This window comes from Bactrocera tryoni, chromosome 5 (assembly GCF_016617805.1).
Source record: "Bactrocera tryoni isolate S06 chromosome 5, CSIRO_BtryS06_freeze2, whole genome shotgun sequence".
Taxonomy (NCBI): Eukaryota; Metazoa; Arthropoda; class Insecta; order Diptera; family Tephritidae; genus Bactrocera; species Bactrocera tryoni.
The window spans coordinates 48,756,982-48,780,857 of NC_052503.1; the positions used below are offsets into that span (position 1 = coordinate 48,756,982).

General features: G+C 34.3%; 1 protein-coding gene across 3 annotated transcripts in view; it reads left to right on the forward strand.

The window, feature by feature from the left end:
* Nucleotides 1–23,544, forward strand: part of LOC120777376 (serine/threonine-protein kinase NLK2) — a 285,060-nt gene extending 261,516 nt beyond the window's left edge. The window contains exons 3-8 of one of the 3 annotated variants that reach the window (XM_040108665.1): nucleotides 5,745–5,800; nucleotides 9,494–10,085; nucleotides 10,156–10,357; nucleotides 11,341–11,434; nucleotides 14,220–14,833; nucleotides 22,370–23,544. In XM_040108665.1, coding sequence (XP_039964599.1) covers nucleotides 5,745–5,800; nucleotides 9,494–10,085; nucleotides 10,156–10,357; nucleotides 11,341–11,434; nucleotides 14,220–14,595 — 1,320 coding nt within the window. In that variant the 3' untranslated portion in view covers nucleotides 14,596–14,833; nucleotides 22,370–23,544. Of the gene's footprint in view, nucleotides 1–5,744; nucleotides 5,801–9,493; nucleotides 10,086–10,155; nucleotides 10,358–11,340; nucleotides 11,435–13,377; nucleotides 13,580–13,811; nucleotides 14,120–14,219; nucleotides 14,834–22,369 lie in introns of those variants that run through there. The other 2 variants (XM_040108667.1, XM_040108666.1) reach the window with 2 other exon arrangements.
* Nucleotides 23,545–23,876: the final 332 nt, after the last annotated feature.

Below are 23,876 nucleotides of genomic sequence, written 5' to 3' on the forward strand. Positions count from 1 at the left end.
TTTCTTGGCCCGATAAAAAAAATCAAAAATTATTTTGACTATCCATTTTTTTACATGCTTTTTATTGATATTCTAAGAATACAAAACATAAATAATATAAGAAAAAAATTAAATTTAAAAAAACTGCAGGTCGGCGAAGTAGAGACTGATGAAACAATGGCTTGTCCTGGTGTGCCGGATATAAATCCTTTCCGTGACCTAAAATGAAAATTTATGCGAAGTCCGTAAAGAGCAAAAGTGTAGTTATCGCATTACGAAACGTTTTTGAAAAAAAAATTTTACAAAATGGTGGAGGTTTGAAAAAAAAGTTTCGTATTTTTCCTGTTTTTTTGTGGTTCGGAATTTTTTAAAAATAAAAAAATAAAAATTCTTTTGAAAGCTCTTCGTACTGCGATACTATAATGTATAAGAAAGCTCTGTGTAAAATTTCGTGTGAATCGGTTTAGTAGAACTTGAGATATCATGCACACCATTACTAGAAAAGTGGTTATGAGAAAAACGGGTTTGAAGTTTGAGAACTAGTCGCGCGCAGTCGGAGTCGGAGTCACAAAATAAGCTGTAACTCGGAAAATACTTTGAATTTCGAAAAATCCTCTTAGGGACATTTTCTTGAAGGGTTATACTATAAAAATATGCAAAAAAAATCGATTTTTTCGAATTTCTAAACCAGAATACCCCCTTAAGAAAAATAGAAAAGGTTTTCAAAGACTAAATACAGTTTTTCATTTACAAAATGCTAATTTCGCTAAACTTAAGATAATAATAACTATTTCTCAATACAATCCAACTTTGGTTAGAACATATCTTCTTCTTCTTGATTGGCCTACACACCACTAACGCGGTTATAGCCGAGTTTGAAAAATCTTTGGTTCGAAAATATAACAGTACAACATATCCATATACAAGTTCCATTCTACTACCCCAATTACCGTTTGGACTTGCGCAATATTGCCAGACCGCAAAACAAACTTTAAAACTAGCAAACAACTGCTTGAACTAAATAAAATTTAAAACAACTATTGTGTGGTAGTTCAAGAACTGCAGGGAAACTGTTGAACTACGACAATGGACTTCGGCTAAAACTAGAGAAGTGTAATAACAAAAGCTCGCAAATAAATAAAATAATATAAAATAAGTGTGGCAAAATGAAATTGAACGAAAATAACGCCAACCAGCCACCGATAGATAATGTTGCAGCAATCAGGCAGCCAGTGGCCAGTCGACGGTTCATTGTTCTTTTACTTGCTGGCGCTGCTGTTTGTTTGCTGTCATCATTGTCAGTTGTTGTTGTTGTTGTTGCCGTTGTTGCAATGACATTTGCGCTGTTACTCGCGTATACTCACCCAGCCATTGCCAAAAGTTCTTTACCTCTTCGTGCGACTCGCTGACTGACTGGCTGTTGGTTCAGCAGCGCGCAGAGTGTTGCTGCGGACGTTTTATGTGCCTTGCTGTTGTTGTTATTGCTAATGGTGGTAGATATTGGTATTGCCATTGCCACTGATAGTGCACTGTCATTTTGTATGTATTGTTTTTGCTCTGCTCATTTTCGTCGTTGACATTGCTGGGAGTGTTGCTGGCATCACATAAACACAATACATACATATATACATATTATTGCTATTTTTATACCCTGAATATACAATATTAAGTTTGCTAAGAAGTTTTTAACACCCACAGCGATATACATATATACTAAAAGTACATGCTTGATTAACGTGACCAACTGAGCCGATTTGGCCAAGTGCGTTTGTCTGTATATAGGCAAACTAGTCGCTCAGTTTTTGAGATATTGTTCTGAAAATTTTAACACGTCATTTTCTCTTCAAGGAGCCACTAATATGTCGAAACCGCCGATATCGGACTACAATAGCATACAGCTGTCATACAAACTGATCGGTCAAGTTTAAGTTCTTGTATGGAAAAATTTTTCATTTGAAGAGATATCTTCACGAAACTTCGCATATATTATTCTTCTAGGCAATGCCACAATCTCTGAACAAATTATTCAAATCGGTTCACTATAGCATATAGCTGCCATACGAACTGGATGATCCGAATATAGTGCTTGTATGGAAAAATGTTTAATTTGAAGAGATATCTTCACGAAATTTGGCATGGGTTATTATCCAAAGCAAAAACAGAACAATCTGAAGAAATTTTTCAGATCGAATTCGTATAGCATACAGCTGCCATTCAAACTGACCGATTAAAATCAAGTTCTTGCAAGCAATTTTCTGTATGTGTGAAGGGTATAACAGCTTCGGTGTTAACATTTTTTCTTGTTTCTGTCATTTTGACTACCATCATTGCGACTTTGTTGCTGTTGGCGGTGTTAGGTTGCGATATTTGCGCACTTTTTTTATTGTGCTCTTCGCAAATTTCGCTTTGTTGTCGTCTTTTGTGGCAACTTCCATTTACTTTTATGTATTTTTATTAGTTTTGCTTTGCTGCTGCCTCGCTTTGTTTTTATGTCTCTATCGTTTTGTCTGCGCGCTCACAGCCTTCGAGCGAAATAAATCAGCGTTCATCACTGGCAAACGCTCGCAGCCGAGCTGCGCGGGGCGGAGTGGGACGTACGGTTCGTTGATCCACCCGCCAGCAGTGAGTCAGTCACTTTGTCAGGCGAATGCTAAGCACTTGAAAATACAAAAAGAACATGTTTCTCCATATTTGTATGTTTATGTGTGCGCATTTATGTGTGTGTGTGTTTGGTTGTATGTATTTGTGTGCAGTTAGTTAGCTATTCGTATTTATAGTCACTCAGCTGCTTAGTTGCTGGTGACTCAGTTAGTTGTTGTTGCTGCTTTCCTGCTTTTGCCGGTCCTGTCCATTAACGATTGCGCCCAACAACACCAACAAAACAAATAAAGTCGCTCGAAATCTGTTTGATTTTTCCCTCTACTCTTTTTGTTGTTGTTGCCGTTTTTGTAATCATTACATTTGCGCGCTGGTCATTGTTTTCCTTAGCCACATTGCCACAGTCGAGCATTCCTTGCAACATCGCGCTTGCAACATTGCTGTCGCCTGTCTACCCAGCTGCCTTCAAGGGTGATTTTTATGACGACGGCAAAAACGAGTGGAAGGTTCTTGGCCACTGCCAACTACCATCACCACCAGCGACACATAAACACACACACACACATACACAAACAGACTCAGTTGTTGATTGCTAGCAATTATGCGCGGCAACTTGAAGCAATGTTTGCGACTTTATTGACATTTACAGACGCGAAGTTTATAAAACTTGACAAGCATTTAATGTTTATTTCCTTTGTTGATATCTTTGGCTGCTTAGCTCCGGGGTTAAATGGTGTTCCGTTTTTCGTTGTTAATCTCATTCATAGCTCTATTTCAATTCTCGCGCGCTGTTGGCAGCATTTGCCACTATTATTTCGCTTAATGTCAAATATATAGCCTTTGCTCCGAAATGGTTTTAAACTCATCAAAAGTAGGTCAAGCTGCCAATTCGATTTTATTGATTTTAAATAAAAGTAAAATAATAAAAAAACACTTCAAACGATTATGTTTATCTTTTATGTTTAATTTAATAGGTTGGCGCAAATTATGTTGCAATACAAACTATGCGTATTATGGCACCATTCTGACATTTTACTCACAATTTTGATTTACATAATACTACTTTTCTTTTTTGAAAAAGAAAAAATAACTTAAGAAGTAATTGAGTCATACACATTACTTATAACATTCATATATCGGATCTCCATACAATTTGTTACGATAAGCAGCATTTAGAGTTTTATTATTTTGTGGAATTCCAATTATTACAAGCATTTTGCTAGGCTACGCCCACACGATTAGTGAAAATTGGTTAATTTACTCAATGAAGAGGCTTTAATGCAATGAAAATTGGTTAATTTACTCAATGAAGAGGCTTTAGCCAAATTTCGTGCGCGGAATCGTTTTTGTTGGAAAAGTCTTACGGTGATTCAGTCTTATCAAAAACACAAGCCTACGGTTGGTACAAAGACGGTCGAGAGATCGTTGAAGACATGCCGCGTTCATCGTCCTCTCGATTCAGCTGAGATTAAAAAAGTGAAGGATATGGTGCTTAACATCGTTTGCGAGTCCATTCCAAAGATTCGTATGGTGGATATTTTGGCTATGAAACGTGTTCTTGCTTGACTTATCACGATAAAGCTGAATTTTTTTCTCATCGTGCCAGCATTGTGACCGAATTTAAAGCCAAACACGCAATGAATACCATCGATCAACCACTATATTCACTGAATTTGGCTTCATGTGATTTTTCCTTTTTATCCTTTGTTTATTTTTAGACAGTTTTTCTCTTAGAAGCTCTCAGTAATCGGATATTCAAACGCCGTTTGGAAATATATTGCTGAAAAGAAAAAAATGTTAACTTCGGCTGCGCCTTTGTAATGCTCTTCGCTGTTGCATTTCTTATTGCAAAATCTATAAAAAAGACTTTTAAATTCCTTTATAACGGTTACTTTGTGTGTAGATAGCGTGTAGAAAGGTTTAAATTTTTGTTGTTATAATATTTAGAACGTTTAGACACTTAAGCCTTATTTGTGTTATTTACAGTAACTTAAAATATTCATATCCCAAAAAAAATTCAATTAAATTGCTAACATTTTCAAGCGATTATTTTTCACAACCTTCAACGCGGATTAGCCAGCAATAGTGCTTCAATGAGCTTAATAAAAATTTTGGCTAAAAGGTCCATCAAAGACCAGTGTTTTTCGATGTTATGATGAATCCAATCGAGGTCGTAGATCCAGCATACATTCCACATTACATGGACATTTGACTGTAAAAAAAATTGTTCACGTTTGATCTCACACATCGTTCAAAACAAGGCTCGTGTCGATTGCTCGAGAGAAATATTAAAAAAATACAATCGCCATGCCTCCCAACATGTCTATGACAACGTGACAGGCGATGAATCGTGGATTTATAGGTATGAGTCCGAAAGTAAACAGCACTTGACAGGATGGGTGTTGCCGATAAGCCGAATCCAACAAAAATTGAGCGCACACGAAGCACATCAAGCAAATGGTTATCTGCTTTTGGGAAAAACTGAACATCGTGCAATCATAATACTACAACAACGCAGATTAGTAAATACTGAGTGCTACGTAACCATTTGTTTGCCAGTTGCATTTCAAGAAATCAGGAAAACCAACCGCCGAAAACGAATTAATCTTCACCACTATAATGCGAGCTCTCACACATTAACTGAAGCAACAGCATTTTTGAGCTCTCACAACATCGATCTGATCACAACAGAGAAAATATCTCTATCATATTTCAATCCCACTAACAATGAAGCAATTTTTCAGCAATCTGTTTAACCGGTTAACCTCCCTGAACTCGAGAAAATTTCGGCTTTCTGTTGTAGATTTTCAGGTTGTTCGTTATTTTGTTAGGTATTCTTGCGGCGTACGCTTATAAAACACGAGAAGGACAGAAAAATACGAAAAATCAACAAATTTGTTTATTTTTTGTGATTAATTTCTTAGTCTAAGCGTTCTCGCTCTCTATTTTGTCTGCTACAAATGCATTACTTTGCTATTGCTTTCTTGTCATAATTAATTATGAAAAACATTTCTGCAAAACAATTAATTTTGTAAGAATTTTTTGTCTGCCTCGATAAAACACTATCTTTAATTATGATTTCCGCCTTCGTACTTTGTACTTTATAATTCTGTAATTCTGCTTAAACTGAACTCATTATAACACGATTTGTCTTCTTCTATTTGCAGGTACTCTCAGCATTGGACATTTTACAACCACCTCATTTGGATTTCTTCCAAGAAATGTATCCTTTTCAAACAAAAAATAATAAAAACAATAATAACAACCAACAAAAGACTATAATCACGCAAAAAATACATACACAAACACTAACAATACAATGAATATGAAAGGAAAGCAGAAGAGCAGCAGTAAGCTCCAATGCTTAACTATCTCTTTGAACTTGCGCAAATGTAAATAATAGACAAATCGAGCCACAGAAGAGAGTTGCATAATTATGCGAACAAAAACCAAAACAAAGATTGCATAAAATTAGAAATAAAAGCTGGGCCCTCAATTCAGTTTTCTACCACAGTATTTATTATTCGCGTTTGCACCGGAAACGCAAGTTGGCTAACTAGTTTACCGCTTGAGTCAGCGGCGCAGCCATAAGCGAAGTGGCGGCTCACTCATTCCACTCTTTGAAAGTACCATAATTTTAATATTTTCAATTACAGTTAGTTTTCTTCGTACTCATTATATTGTGAACTGACGTGGTGACTCAAACATGAGTCTGTTCATATGTATGTACAAAAAGTAGTACCTCTCGATAATCAGTTTTACCAGATTTCTGTATCTCCGTTTAACGTCTGTGACATCGGTAGCATGCCCTACAGCCATTAGGGTGACATAATGCCGCAGCAATATTTATTTTGTCGCCTTCAAAATAATCCCCACCGGATGTAATATTCTTATGTCAACGCTTTTTTCAGGTTTGAAAACACTTTTCATAAGCACTTTTTCGGATGGCCTTCAGCTCCTTCAGCGAATTTTATTTTACCTCTTCGATCGACTGAAAACGGGTTCCACGGAACGGCAATTTCAGTTTAGAGAACAAGAAAAAATTACCAAATCTGGTAAATACGATTGTATTCATTACATTTTTGGTTTTGAAACACAATCGTGGCTCGATGCGACGGTACATTATCTGTGTGTAAAATCCATGAATTGTTCTTCCACAATCCCGGCCGTTTTCGACGGATGTTCTAACGCAAACACCTCGATACGGCTAAATATACATAATTCCTTATTAACCGAATATCAAAAAAACAATGAACATCTCCATGATTTTTGAGGGGCTTTGGCGTGTTTTTCCTTTTGGTTTCGGCTCGTTTTTTCCTCCATTCCGTTGATTACTGACTTGTTTGCATATCATAACTCATAAACTCATCTCATCATGAATGTGTGATCGGAATTCGCACGATCAAGCATGTCCAAATAGACCTGTTTACGGTACCCTTTTTGAAAAAAATTCAGCTTTATCGGTTTGAGATGAGCAGATGAACTAGCCAAAACTGGCATTCTCATTCCCTATAATTAGACTCCGGGAAAAAGGGAATTAATATACCTCTGGCTACTTGTAGATATTTAATCGACGAACGTGTTAAAAATATAACTGATCCTCGGTGGAGTCGATCCATGAATGGAATATGGGCGGCACAGGTACATGACTATTTAAGTTTAAAAGTAATAATATAAATAAAAACTCAAGTAGGAGTTCTAAAGGTCCGCTGTCTAAATGGCAGACATGTCAAGAGACGAGTAACGCCCATATAACTAGTAGACTATAAACTATAATCGATGCGTTGGAGCGCCTTTGTATAGGAAAATAATGTTGTAGCGGCAGAAAACATTTCTGAAGTATATTCGAGGACCCAGTTGACCGGTTCCGGTTACTTAGAACCGACTCTAGTGGGAACCGGTAGGAAAAAATCGCAACCATCGGTCGTGTCTTTCTGGACGACGTCTTGGAAGTTGCACCGATAAAACCTTTCGTACTCATGAACTTCAACAGCAACACGCAGTGGTTCAGAGAGCAGACAATAGAGTGAAAAGATTTTAAGTCCGCTGGTATCATAATGGGCCGCCTAAATGCCATTCTATCTAACCAATCTACATAGCTTGAATTTAGCTCTGTTCCAGGTTTCTGCAATACTTTTTCTCTGCAACTCATTCTTTATTCAGCCGAAATGTAGGCAACGTTTTATAACCTTTCGATATTTGTGTATAATTTTCGTGGAAATTTGTGAAGTTATGTAAGGTACTGCTTAGAATCGATCGAAATATAGCACACGAACTTTTCTTCCCAAGAAGCGGCTTATTTGCCTGAACCGCCGATTTCTGTTGACTATAAAATTTAGCTGCCAAACAAACTGACGGATCCAAATCAAGATATAGAAGTTTTTGTACCAGTTTTTAAAGGTATTATAGATTTGGTGCAGCCGAAGTTAATATATTTTCTTGTTTTTGCGAAATTTTGACAAACTGAAACTGATTTTAAAGGCATTAAAGCATTTTTACTGCGATTAAAACTATTGTTTTTTTTAACTGTCGATAGAAATATTCAAAAAATAAATATTTAACTATAAGATATTAACTATTAAGATATTAAATCTTAATAAATAAATAATAATATTTAATGAAACTCCCCGCGCCGTCTTTCGCATTCGAAATCAACTAAGTATGCCTTTTAAGCATCCAACTCAATTTAATTTAAATAAAACTCTCTTCACTCCGAGCGCATCACTCATAGATGCAACTTTATCTTGAGCATTTTAATAGGTGCATAAAATCAGAGTTTGTAACTTTTATGCCGAAATGAAATTGTGCACCATTAAAAGTTTTACGGCATAGCTTTGGCTGCATTCAAGCTTTACTTTTATCTTTTTTTAAGGAGTTTTATCTTTGTCTTTACGTTATATTTCACCTTTCCGCTCGGCAAGAGTATGAAATGTATTAAGGCAATAAGGCGGACCGGCACAGCCGAGCCAACCCAGCCAAACGAGCCATCAATCAGCGACACACGAAGCCAGAACTCGGCGTCAGCCAGAGTAACTGACCTCAGTGGCGTTGCAAGGTATTGCCTGCTTTTAGGGGCAACAAAACTGCAATGCCTGCGCCACATGCCAGCTGCTGCCACTGCTGCATAGAAGCAAGCACGTTGTTGCAACAGGCGTATGCCTGCACACGCGTTGACACTGTTTGAGTATTTTGTAACGGTTGTTTTACACTGCAGCGAAATTAGCACAATACTCGAGCAAATGTATGCTTTTAGCATGCGCTGGCTCATTTTTATTCCATTTAATTAGAATTCATTGAAGATTAAGCCAAAGCTGCTGCTGTCTGGCGGCTCTCTGTTTGTGTGTGTGTGTGTGTGTGTGCGAAATGTTAATGGGGGAAATTAAATTTTCCACAGCCACTTTTGTCGTAATTCTGCGGTTTCCGGCGGTTCAAGGCTGTCGCAGGCAGGCAGTCAAATGCGCGTGTTCAAGTAGAAAGCTGTGAAAGTTGGCGGCCCAAAAGTTGCGTTGGTACTACAACAATACTGCGCGTCAACATCAAAGCAAATGGATGAAATCAATGCGATTTAATTGAAAAAGTTTGTCCTATTGGCACTCATTGTGCGGCGCACTCGCTGCTGAACTTTGTATTTGTACAGCTTGATGGGCGATTGTAAGTGCCCTAAATCGGCAAGTTTTCTAAGTCAACAATTGCTGTTGAAGGCGCAGTCGTTTCGCACACACACAGTCACAAACACTAGCAGCCATTTTAATTGTACAAAAGTTTAATCTTTCTTCATACATTTTATGTTTTTTGTATGTGTGTTTGTACATATGTATATATTTAGAATTTTTTATATTTTTCTTTGAATCACACCCACGTCGGCTTTCCTCAACTCGTCGCTTGTATTGTTTTTCGCCTCACTTCAAATATATAGATATGTGATAACCGAACTTCTTCAGTCAGATCTCCATAAGATAATCGTCTCGCCACAACATCTCTCCGCCGATCACATTAAAGTGTTCCTCTACCAAATATTGCGCGGTCTGAAGTATCTGCATTCGGCGCGCATACTCCATCGTGACATCAAGCCCGGCAATCTGCTGGTCAATTCGAATTGTGTGCTGAAAATATGCGATTTCGGTTTGGCGCGCGTCGAGGAGCCCGATCAGGCCAAACATATGACACAAGAGGTCGTCACACAATATTATCGTGCACCGGAAATTTTAATGGGTGCACGCCATTACTCGTCGGCGGTGGATGTTTGGTCGGTAGGTTGCATTTTCGGTGAACTGCTCGGTCGTCGCATTCTCTTTCAGGCACAGAATCCCGTACAACAGCTGGAGCTGATCACCGAGCTGCTGGGCACACCATCCATGGAGGATATGCGTCACGCCTGCGATGGCGCCCGCTCACATATGCTGCGTCGCGCACCCAAGCTGCCATCATTTTCGGCGTTGTACACGCTCAGTTCGCATGCGACGCACGAGGCGGTGCATCTGCTGTGTCAAATGCTTGTCTTCGATCCGGTAAGTATTTATGTGCATTATACTATATGTCTCGCATTCTTCTTAACAATCTTTTGTATTCTTCATGCAGGATAAGCGCATCACAGTGACGGATGCTCTGGCGCATCCCTATCTGGACGAGGGGCGTCTACGTTATCACTCGTGCATGTGCAAATGCTGTTTCACTACCTCGGCCGGTATGCGTCAATACACGCCCGATTTTGAGCCATCAGCTGGTCAGCCATTCGATGATCTGTGGGAGCGTAAATTGACATCGGTGCAGCAAGTTAAAGGTAACGTTGAATTTAATGCAGTGCACAGTTGTCATTCAAAAGGAATAGAGTAAAAGGATTCGAAAGCAGTTTGTTGGTGTTTGAAGTTTGAAAAAAATACTGCCTAAATGTAGGCAATGCTTTTAAGAGAAATTTTGTTATATAATACAAATAATTTTACAAACGTTTGGCGACGTCGGATAGCCTATAAAGTATATACATAAATGATCAGTGTTACGAGCTGAGTCTACAAGACTTTCAATTTTTATGTTCTTCTAATAAATCGTTCAGATCGGACGTTTATGGCATGTACATACATAGGTGTCATGCAAAGCGTAGAATGTAAAGCTTAAAGTCAAGATAAAAATTTTCGCCATCTCTTTTCCTTATTAAGTAACGATACTTAGATGGTTATACTCGCACATACAGTCGCTGTATGCAATTCTCGCGTGAAGGGTGTATATTATAAATATTATTAATTATATTTAGAAAGTTTGCATAAATTTAGGCGAATATCACTTAATTTTTTTTTTTAATTAAAGCATAGGATATGCAGATTTACAAATTAATTTTTTTTATAGTTGAGAAAATACCACACCTATTTATTTATTTATTGAAATTTAATTTATTGAAATTTCGATTTATTTATTTTTTTACTTAATATAATTTTATTTTATTGTATTTTATTTTATACTTATTTGATTTTTTTTTATTTTATTTTATTATATTTTGTTTTTATTAATTTTCGCTTTATTCAATTTAATTTTTTTATTTCATAATTTTTATTGCAATTTCAATTTTTTTTCGATAATATGATGTACGTTTTTTAAATGTAATTTTATTTTTATTTATTTTTTTTTTTTATTTATTTTTTTTATTTTATTTATTTATTTTTTTAATTTTATTATTTTTTTTTTATTATTGTTTAATTTTTTTTATTACCATAATATTTTTCTAAGCATACATTGTATTCCGTATTAACCTCACGCTTATGTCTATTCCAGAGGAAATGCACAAATTCATAGCGGAGCAACTGCAAACGGGACGCGTGCCACTTTGTATAAATCCGCAAAGTGCGGCCTTCAAAAGTTTTGCTAGGTAAGTGAATTTCCGCGCCATAATTTTGCAACTAACAGAAACATAGAAAAAATAACCTCCAGTTGAAATTATATAAATTTAACAAGCAAAACCTTAACAATCCTTTTTGGTATTTACTTTAACACTCACATTGCTTTGCAACTTTTTTGGTTTTTGCTGAACGATTTGGTGTAACAATATTTTTCGAATTTCACATATTTTTTTATTGAATTTTATTTTGAAAACTGCAATATTTTATACATTTAAACTAAAACTTTTTTTACAAGATATTTTTTTAGTTGTATGTCGAAAATTGTTTATTTTTTTCATTATTATTTATGATTTTTATTTCAAATTTCTTTTTTATTAATTTTTTATGATTTCATTTTTCATTTGTAAACATTTTTTAATATGATTTTTATTTTTATTTAGCCATGCATACACTCGTAAGTTGGATTTTTGGTTTATTTTTTGATTTGATTTTCTGAAATTTCGGAAAAAAAATTATATTATTTATTTATTATTTCTTTATTTTTTACTTTTTAACTTTTTTCACATTTTAGAATATTTTTTTTTTTTAGAAGCTTCCAGTTTTGTTTTATTTTTGACATTTTTACTTTTTTTACATGTTTTAAACTCAAACTTTAACATTTTAATCAATTTATTATATTTTTTTGAATTTTTACATTTTATTGTTTTATATTTTTTTAACTTTTCCTAATTTTGGAAAATTTTTTGTTAAAAAGTTTTTAGTTTTTTATTTTATTTTTTTACATTTTTGTTGTTTTTTAAATTTTTGTAAACTTATTCATATTTTGAAACATTTTTTCTTCACATTTTAACAGTTTTATTATATTTTTTGAATTTTTACATTTTTATTGTTTCATATTTATAACTTTTTTACATTTTCGAAAATCTCGTATTTAAAATTCTTTCGCTTTTTTATTTTAATTTTTACATTTTTGCAACTTTTTTTTAAATTTTTGTAAATTTTTTAAAAATTTTTTGTAAACTCTTTCATATTTTGAAACACATTTTTGCATTTAAAATTGTTTAGTTTTTTGCATTTGTTTTATTTTTTTTTACTATTTTTCATGTTTTTAAACTCTTTAACTTTTTCACATTTTGAAACATTTTTATTTTACATTATTTAGTTAAAAAAAATATTTTTTTTTTATTATTTTATTTAAATTTTTTAAATTGTTTTTTATAAATTCTTTTGATTTTTGTATTTTTTATTTTTCGTATTTTTTTTAATTTTATTTTTTTAATTTTATTTTTTTTTTTTTATTTTTTTTAATTTTTTATTTTTTTTAATATATTTAAATTAATTTTTAATTAATTTTTTTTTTTACCATTTTTACTGTTTTCCACTGTTACATACATATATTATTTTTTAATTTCTCATTTTTTTACATCTTTTTGGCTCTCTCATTACTCACTTTGTGCCATTTTTTCACTGCACTATTAACACACGAGTTTCATTATTATAATTTTGCCATTTATTTTTACTTTTAATTACTAAAATCTACTATTTCATTCCTTCGTAACTTTCATTAAAATTTCGTGCGCATTTTTGGTGTAGCCACTTATGTACCTTGTGATCTTTAGTCGAAATTTCTGCTCAAAATTCTTCATGCATTCTCTGCTCACACTCCATATCCGTTACAACTTTGTTCCACTTTCTTCCTTTACACTGTGTCCTTTGTGTGTGTTGTCTCTCACAGAGTCGCAGCTCATTTGATTTCATTTTTAACAACTCTGCCACTGCCACTGTCACTGCCACTACTACAACAACAACCACAGCAATCCATTCACCAAACCGAAATGATTTTACCTTTTTTGCAACCGATTTGTTATTTAATCATGCTTTCAAACGAATTCATTCATAGTAAATTAATTCTTTAATTAATAAAAGTTTTATTAAAAATAAATTTATTGAATTTAATTACATTTGCGTTAAGCCAATGAGAATGAGATAATCTACTACTACTACTACTGCTACTGCTACTACCACTACTGCAACCACTGCTGCTGTTGCTGCTGTTAGAGACGCTGTTCGGTGCAGCAGATGCCGTTATACAGTTACATATACAGTTGCAGCTGCAAATAGCGAGCGAGAGAGACAGAGAGAAGTTAAATCGAAAACCGCAAATCGTAAAATGAATTAAAAATCCACAACAACAACAACAACAAAAATAAAAATAAAAGTCATATAGTGAAAACCACAGCCAACAAAAGCAAAACCAATTGTTAAAACAAAAACGAAAAAGAAAAACAACAAAAAAGCTTGCCAATAGCAAACAAATACAATATATATATGTATATATACAGTTATATGTATAGTGTATTTAGCGTATATTTAAAATGTACTCCTCCCACATGCATTACATTACAGTTAACTTTGAGCGCTATAGAGATAGCAATCGCACGCAATCACGCACAACTCAGCTCAATGCACTCAGCCGTAAAGTATGCAACGCCGCGTGTCATGCATGAAGTCAATGCGAAAACGATAAGCCATTTCGCCACATAGCTAGCCGTGCTTGTGCCGTACACCGTGCGTGCATTGATTGCGGCGAAAATTCGTCAAAAATATTTAACTTTTAAATTACAAAAACAAAATCGCAGTAAAAAAATAAGATAATAATGTCAATGAACTAGACGCGTTCTAACACCTAAAATACATACATATGCAAATGAGTGTGTTTGTTTGTGTACATATACATATATATATATACATAAATGTGTATTCGATTGCTGTGTGCACACATACAACTAAACCATTTTTAACTACAATACATAGATACGTTGAGCAAGTTAGGAAATTGCGGAAAGAGCGCAACATGCGAAATCCCATCGGCATAACGCTCATGCAACAGCTGGAGATCGATCGACGTCAACAACAGCAACTTGATCTTGATGCGGCGCTTAAGTCCATTATGTATACGCCGTCATCGTTAGCGGACTCACCACCACCCATTGCGAGCAATGCAAGCACACCGTCCTGCATCAAATTGCCCAGCTTCAGTTCATTCGACTATAGTACACCGCCAACACATAAGAAGCCCGTGTCTCCGCTGATGGACTCATTCGATTTCACGCTAAATCTGACCTTGTGCTGGCAGAGCGAAGATGAAGGAACGGATTCTGCCGATGAGTCCACGGGTAGTGGCTCGTGATTGCCAATCGGTTGTGTGTGTGTGTGTTTGTGCGTTTTAATGACATTTATGCCATTGCAACATCTTGAATGACAACACAGCGCGTCTAGTGCAACTATGAACTCGTCGAGCACAACAACAACATTTTTATTTACATTGTATTGTTTGAAGCGGCGTTGCAGCTCAGCAAATTAGCAACAACAAGAAATTTATTCAACCACTATCTGTCTGCATACAACAAATGAAATCTCTGAATTAGGTCTGTTTAATATTTAATTCGTATTTGATTTCTTTTCACTACTTTTTTTGTTACTTTATTTTATATGTTTGCCATTATTTAGCAACCACTTAAGCTATCATGACCTTTCTTAACCTGTTAGACAGTGTAATTTGCAACATACTGCTGTTACTGATACAGCATTGCATATATGATATGTATGTATATGTAGGTATTCTGTATATATGTATTATATTGGTATAGTGTGTGTGTCTGTGTGCGTAGGTGCTGTTTCGGAAAATGTGGTACGTTTTTTAGGTTGTGAGTTATCTTCAGAACAATACAGAAAATATAAATACGACTTAGCACTAGTAAACGATTTTTTTTTAATTTTTTATTTTTTTTATTTTCTTTTTATTTTTTTTTATTTTTTTTTTTTTTTTTTTTTTTTTTTTTTTATTTTTAAATTTTTTTAATATTATTGCGATTAACTAACCTTTAGGTACGTATGTACATTCGAGTGTCCGTTATTTGCCTTCTTGATTTTTTTTTTTTGCAAATGCGCATTATCCCATGTAACCGATCACATTTTGTGCAATTTGAAGGCTGCCTAAGTCATGTTTCTTTTGCTATGTAAATTACTTGATTTTTTACAACCTACAACTTTGGAAAAATAATTTACTATTACAAAATCTTCCGCTCTACAAAAAAAGGTCTTAATTGTTTTTTCCTTAAACAGAGCCATTTAAAAGTTATACGCACTTCAAGTTGTACACCAAATACCAGAGCCTTCATACAAGTGAATTGTAAATTATGTGTTGCTCATACGCCATGGTGTACTCGTACTGCTTGAATACAACACATCTGATACCTACTTTTAAGCGCTTATGACTGTTCAAGGAATATTTCTATGGGCAACCGAGTTTTTGTTGAGCGCTAAATTTTTTATTAAATATCCCGTTTTCAAACGGACGCTCTTAATGTACATACATATATATGTGTAGATATATTAAAACAATTATTTTAATGCTAGGTTAATATTCAGTAAGTGAAGTTAGGTTGTATAAAGTTTATAAATGGTTGTAGTAAGAAATTTGGAAAAGCGGCAGAAATATTTAATTTAAAATTTATTTATATCGTCACTTAAAATACAAAAACAACGTATCATAAAAAAAAAATCGAAAATCGCTGTCGGATATAATAACCCATAAATAACCATTTTATAACCAAAACTCAAATTTTGTTTCAATATGAGTGTTTGATAACCTATATATAACCATTTTATAACCAAAACTCAAATAATGTTTCAATATGAGTGGTTTCTATGTATTATAACATTTTTCCTTCGCCTGTAATCTTATGAAAAATTATGTTATGTTATTTTGCATTTAAGGTCACGATATGTAGATTGTAACATTTTCTTGGGCAATAATATGTGTCAAATGCGGTGAAGATATCTTCTCAAACAAAAAAGTTTTACATACAAGAGCTTGATGTTAGTCGATCAGTTTGTATGGCAGCTACCTCGTCTATAGTGTTTCGAAATCGGTGATTGCAACAAATGAGCAGCTTTTTTGTTGAAAAGCGCTAGAGAAACATTTCAGATCAATATCTCCAAAACTGTGTATATACAGACAGACGGACATTGCTAAATACACTCAGCTAGTCACGCTGATCATTTCTATACATACTGTAGTAGTAATTTTGGTGTCACATAGCATGGGTGTTTCAACTGTATAAATCTGTCTAATCATAAATTTTGTAATGCTTTGTCATAAGATCAATATGAAATCAAAAGCATAGATATTTTGCCAGAAGCCAGAAGCCTTTTACTGAGACATATGTATTTTCATTCTCATCTGGTACTACGGCCACTCTGAAGCAAAGATCATCAGAATAAAGATATTAGAAATTACTTACAATAACAGCCTTGTTTTGGTAATCGGTATTTAGTTAGTTTTTTGGGTTTCAAGGTTAAAGCGATTAAGCTCAATTTTCAGCAAACAGTCCTATAGAAAAAAATTTTAATACAAAGTTGCAGGTAATGAAACGATCTAAAACTTTTCTTTTAACACCTTTCTCAAATAACCTCAAAATTTATGTGAAAATTTAAAATTTCAAATTTTTTGGGTGTTATTTGGTATTATAGAAATCAGAACTGGTTGCAAATTAAATATCAAAAAAATTATAAAAGACCTCACACCTCTAATGTATTCATAGAAACACCAGAAAGATTCAAATATTTCCTTAGAAAATGTCTATGGGTCCTTTATTCCAGGCATAACTCAACAATAAAAATATGATTATAATATTCGAAGTCGACTCAAAAATATGAAATTGTCACAGCTAAGGATTAGTTCAAGAGTTTTAAGTACCACAATGAACCGGCGATCTAATATGTCCAATAGAGATCTCCTCTTAACCTCGAGGATAGGGCTCAATAGACCCTAGGTCGCAGTGCCATCCTCACTTAGCTATCTAGCTAACATCGAGGATCGAGCTCTTAACCTAACCTAATCTAAAATCTAGTTATTCTGTATATTTAGCAGTAGAAGTATGTATGTATTTGTATGTGTGTGTATATAGATAATATATAGTTTTAGCGCTACCAAAAATGTGAATAAATTTTATTTTAGTAACTTTTCTTAAGTTATTTCACTCCCTTTTAGTTTATGATATTTGTGTACATAATTGGGAGCTAGGTTATATAAATGCTAGAAACAACAGCAAATAGTGAACAAAAAATTAGGCATAATATTACTTGCATACATATATACATAATTAACCACTTACCCATTATATACGTAACTCTATGTAAATGCCTCTTTATACCAAAGTTAGACCCGGTCACTTAGGTCTAATGGAAGATACATTCATACAACTCCTACAAACACCCAATCACACCAACGTTATTAACTAAATCCAACAACCTAACCAAATAGTACCGTTATCGCCTGCTACATACACATACTCATACATATCAAATATATATGCTTGTTGCGTCGCGCTCTGATGTGGTGTACTTTCAAAATTTAACGCAAACATGTGTGTGTAACGTCTAACAACAACAAAAACAACAACAATCATTCGTCAATTAACGTAATGCTACTAAATTGTACAACAACAATACACCTTATTACTAACTACTGTAAACTATGGCTGCCGGCGAGCTGGCGCCAAATGGGTGTGTCCGTCCAACAAATTGTGTCGTGGCGAACGCGTTTTGTGCAGTTGTATGTATGTATAGTTGTGAATATGATCTGCCACACGCCGCGAGAACATAGGCTATAGAATGCAGCAGTGATTATTAGTAGTTATTACATTATCTCCTTCTTAGCCCTTAACCAAAATCCAAACTAAACTCAACTAACCGAAACTAAACTAAACTAAATTGCAGCTTTATTCGTACTTATTTATATTTGTTTTTTTATATTTTTCATCACTGGTAGTTGTTTAGCGAAAGCTAGTCACCTCTCGCCATCATTTAGTTTGTTATGATTTCACTGATTTTGTAGTTATTATTTAACATAGTTCACACTTTTGTATGTATGTATGTGTATTTCCGTAGTTTTAGTTATTTAAATTGTACTTACACTAACACGCTACACAATACTAACACACTTATTGAGACAATTACGTTTATTTACTATAAAAATTTTGTATTTTTAAAAAATTGCAAAAGTGTTTTCTCAACACACACACAACTGGAGTTTCAATGCTGATTATTTAACACAGCTAATTTAATCATTTAAGTTAAGTTCGATGTCCTTAAAGTGCTACACTACTCTAGCGTTGAAAATAGCTAATTAAAAGTCTTAAAATACCAGTTACTTAGTCATCATTTTTTTGGTATTATTTAAGAAGCTCACAATTTGCTATTTTTCGGAAAATGTATAAGGCAAAAAGCAGCATATTTTTTTGAAAGTTTATTGTAAATATAATATACTTGTATATATGTATAAATTTATATTCGAAGTATAAACTTGTAAAATATGCTACTCCCTTAAATTTTGTAATAAACTATACAAGGTGATCCATTTCGAGGTGCTTAAAGAAAAAGCACGCAAACTTCAAATTTAATGTGGAATGTTTATTATCATTCGAGAAAGTTATATTTTTTTAAGATTATTTCTTCAAATCTCAAATGGTCCATCCGTTGAGTCCAATTTTCGATGACTGACACGCGTGATATTTTGCTCCAAGATCTCAATCGAAGCGGGATTGTCCGCATAGACTTTAGACTTAACAATCCACACAGGAAAATGTCTAACGATGTGAAATCATACGAAATTGTGTTCTCACCGAAGTGTTCTCTCAATAAAACTATTGATTGATTCGATGTGTGGGAAGTATCGCCATCTTATTGAAGCCAAATGTCGCTGAGATCACGATCACGTTCAAATAATCGGCTATCATGGCGCGATAACGGTAGCCTTTGACGGTTACGTTTTCGCTGGTTCGACTCGACTCTGCACGATCTGGCTATTCGGTCTAATATTCGACCTACCGTTATCGCGCCATAGTAACCGATTATTTGATCGTGATCGTGATCGTGATCGTGATCTCAGCGACCTCCAATAATGAATGATGGGTCTAAAGATGGGCGATAGTGTTGCGTTGTCAAGCGTAAGTCCTCCATGATAAAATACCAAACAATACTGAACAAAAATAACATGACAGCTTGACACGGCTCACGCGTGATATGTCGGAAACAATGTCTATTGAAATAAGCAGCTCTACTTGGATCACCCGTAAAAATTAATTTATTCAATATAATCTATGCTGGAATACCATTCAAACGTAAATGGCTTTAATATCTCTTCATGCAATAAACTATGAAATCTGTAGTACTAACAGAACAGTTACTCGCTAACTTTGAGCCGGGGAACGTCTCAGCTGATTATCAATCGTGAGTTTGCCTTTGAAATGAATTCCTTTCACTGCCTAACGCTGATAAGACGAAAAAAATTTTAAAATAGAAAATGTTTCAGTTGTATATATTTTTATACCCTGTTCAGGAAGTTTATAACGCACAGAAGTCGTAAATTCTATAAAATAAATATACTATAAATGATCAGCATGACAACTGCTATAACTATAATTTATGTTATCTTCGGAGTTTGAGTGCGTATTGACACCAATTGTTTTAATTAAAAAATTGCCAGAAGTCGAAAAGTTGTATAAAATTTCTTTAAAAATAAGTCGGAGTTCATTCGGAACAATAACAGCGATAACAATAAAGTGATTTGCGATGTTAACAAGAGAGTAATTTTGAGAAAAGCATCCAACTCTCATCAATTGACCGCATAGATCCAAGAAAATGCTATCTACTGTTCAAAGGTAATAAGGAATGCTCCATATTTAAAACTATTGCAACTAAAGTAAAACACGATACGATTAAGCGCCGATTCACACTATCCAGGTGATTAAGCATGGAATTGAAGCGTTGATTTAATGCAGTGGGACATTACTCACCTGACATCGATGTTTTCCATTGCATGTGGGATGTGGGGATGGTTGGTATTTAGCGGTATTAAAAATACTTGGTCATCAATTTCCTAAAAATTATAATGGAAAATTCTATGATTCGTTTCCCAATTGTATCTTTGAGATCATTCTCAACAAGAGGCGATCTACTCATTACTAAAATAATATGCAAATGTTTTAATTAGTTAATACTGTGGGCAAAAAATAGTGAGACTTTTTAATTTAAATTTAGCGCGAAAACCCATTAGTCGGAACAATTTGTTTTTCTAGATTGGTATGACTGTCAATGACATCTGTGCCAAATGTCACATCAAAATAATTATTCCTGTTAAGTATACGCTTGTCTTGCTGAAGTACACAAAGTGCATACGGCGATTTTTACGTTGAGTGAAATTACTCAACAAAGAAGTTCCATTAAATTTTGATGAAATCACTTTGAAAGGCCAATTGGGTTGGTATGCTTTGGTTCCAAAAACACGCGATTTTTTCGAAAAACAGCGTCGCATTAACGTCTATGAAACAATGCTTTCCGACTACCAGGATGTCATGAAACGTATTATTACTGGTGACGAGACTTGGATCTATGCTAACGACCCGGAAACAGCCGATCAATTGGACGAATATCGTGGCTAAGGTTAACCGAAGCCGAAAAATTCAGATCAAAAATCCTGATTAAGTTTTTTTCGAATATCGAGGTGTGGTTAAGTGTTATGCCTCGTTTGCGCGAAGCTGTTCGTGAAAAGAGGTCGGCACCGTCGTATTCTCGATTGATTCATAGCGCGTTTTTCGGCAAATTTTCAACCAATATCGTGCCAAAACCAACGTATTCGTCTGATTTAGCTCCGTGTGAACTCTGGCTATTCAGAAAACTCCGGTCCCTGCTGGTAAACCGTTTTGAGTCAATTGAAGACATTAAACGTGAATCGCTATGCTCATTAAAAGCTATTCCGAAAATTAAATGTAACAACTGTTTCGTGGATTGGAAAAACCGTTGGCACAAGTTTATTGGAGCCAAGGGGATTACTTTGAGCGGGATGATAAGAACGAGAGATATAAAGAATGAATTAAGACTTTCAAAATTATAAACAAAATCCTACTATTTTTTGCCCGCATTGGTATATTTAAAAAAAATGTGCTGCACTTAAAATATTAAAGAATGTAAAAAAATTTATATGTGCTAACCTGATGACTTAATTTAAATTGTTAATTTTTTTTATTGACTTCCAAAGAAAATTATAAAAAATATGGAAAAAAACTTAGAAAACTAATGGTGGTTTTATTTAGTAGAATTTTAGCTTTGCCAGAAATTGATCAAAACTATTTAAACCTGAAGTGTGCTAAACGGATGAAGCGCAGTGTATTCTAATCTGTCTAATGTTTAGGCGCTAATTTCATTTAAACGTGACGTTTGCTATTATTTCAAGAGTTTTTATAAGCAGACATATAAATATATGAAATACATATTTTTAATGATTGTTGTGAGAATCAGTGTGAAAATATTTAAAAAAGCAAAACTAGAAAAATACATATTTTTTCCTATAAAATTAGAATTGTATTAAAAAAACCAAAACTAGAAAAATACATATTTTTTCCTATAAAATTATTAAATTGTATTACGAAGAGCGATCGTCCCTTTATTATACAATAACTAAAAAATATTAAAAAAAATAATTAAAATTTCTACGACGTAGATAGAACGCAAACTCATAAAAATTCTTAAAGGAACAATTTATATTAATACGATTTTTTTTAAACGGTTCCACACCACATTTTACAAACATAACAAATTATGGTTTGAAATATTTCCGTTTCCGTTATACCGTAGAAATTCTATACTCAGCAATATTTTTTATTTATTGTTTTTGTTGAATTTGTTTTTTTATACATATGTATGTATGTATTAGTAGCAGATATGTTGTATTGTATTAGTTGCTTTAATTTTGTGTCTGTTTTTTATTTGTTAAGTTTCGCTTATGTTTTATATGTTTTTCGTATATTTTTTTGTTAAACAAAAATTGTATTGTACTACATAAAATAGCTGGAGTGTTTGCTTATAATTTGTTTTTCCTTTTCTCAATTTCCCTTTTGCAGTTCAACTGTAGCGCATCCTTCCGAATTGCCGCCATCGCCGCACCAATGGGAATGACGGCAAAATGAGGCCATAGCCGCCTAAAAGTAGATACTAATTAACTACAAATAATAAATACAACAAAAACAACAACAACAAAACAGCCAACAATACCACCCATCTTAACCAAATTCTTTTCATTTAAATTTAATTAATGTAAACACAAAAGCAACAAAGAAAAGCTGCGAAAATTAAGGATAGCCAATATGAGCAGGAGGCTGGCAGCAGCGGATGCAGCTGGAACAACAGCAACGCAGTAAGATCGATTAGAGCGAGATATGCAGCAGCAGCAGCGACAGAGAACCAGAGAGTGACAGCGACAAATATAATTATAATTATAATAAAATAATGTTAATAGACTCGTAATATTTAAGGATAAAGCAACGATTTTAATTTTTAAGTTCAATGTGCACCAGCATACGAAGAATATGCAACTAAGAGGGATGCAACACTTTCGAGAAAGTGCAACAAAGCAGGAAAACACAAGCGAGGCGCGGAGAGGCGGAAAAAGAACAGCGCACGATACTGACTATTAGGAATATAAATGTAAATTAAATGGAATGTCTAAGGGGCAACATGATAAATAAGAAGAAGAACAACAAGTTATAGGGGAAAATAAATATGATAAATTAGAAGCAGAAGTGAATGGCGAGGAGAAACACACTAATCATTCCATCACCACCGAGCAAACACAAAACAAAGCAAACACAATGCGAGCGGGCAACAAGATTCCTGCACGTAACAGACGATGTGAGGCGAGTAACGGGACAAGACGAGTGAACCGAACGTTTAGAGCAACACTAGTCGTCAAAGAGGGAAGCGGGATTGATAGAAAAATAATATTAAATGTAGCAACAACATTTGCAGCGAACAACAGAGCAGCATGAAAAGCGCTGCCGAAGATACTGGAAGCACGAAGGAGCTGCTTGCAGTTAAAAGGTGGCAATACGGTGTGTCAGCACACTTGTGCGGCCAGAAAATGCAGTCAGGGCGACTGCACAACTTAGATGCAACGTGGAAGAAAAGCGTAGACAAATATAAGGGAGATAAAGGCAACACTTGCGCTCCTGCGGTCTGCGCGAGCCACGCACGAATCGAAGCAGTTAAAAGAGGTTGCAGAATATGAAAAAGAAAGAAGAAGAATATAAAAAAGCGAATTGCATAATTCAAAGCTGATAAGTTTACAAAAGTGTTAAATTGTAAAAATTAAATATGTGTGTACAAGTAGAAGATTACAGAGAGAAAGAGAGAAAGACAGTGTAAAATGCAGTAAATCTACAAACACGTGTGTGAAATGTAGCAAGAAAAAAAGCAAAAAAAAACTCTTTAAAGCAACTTAACAAAAAGTATTCACACCAACACGCATACACATACATACATACATACCTAGAAGTGGTCGCAGAGGGACCAAAGCTGCAATTAATAATAAAAATATAAAAATGGTGTAAGCAACAATAACAAATATTCGTA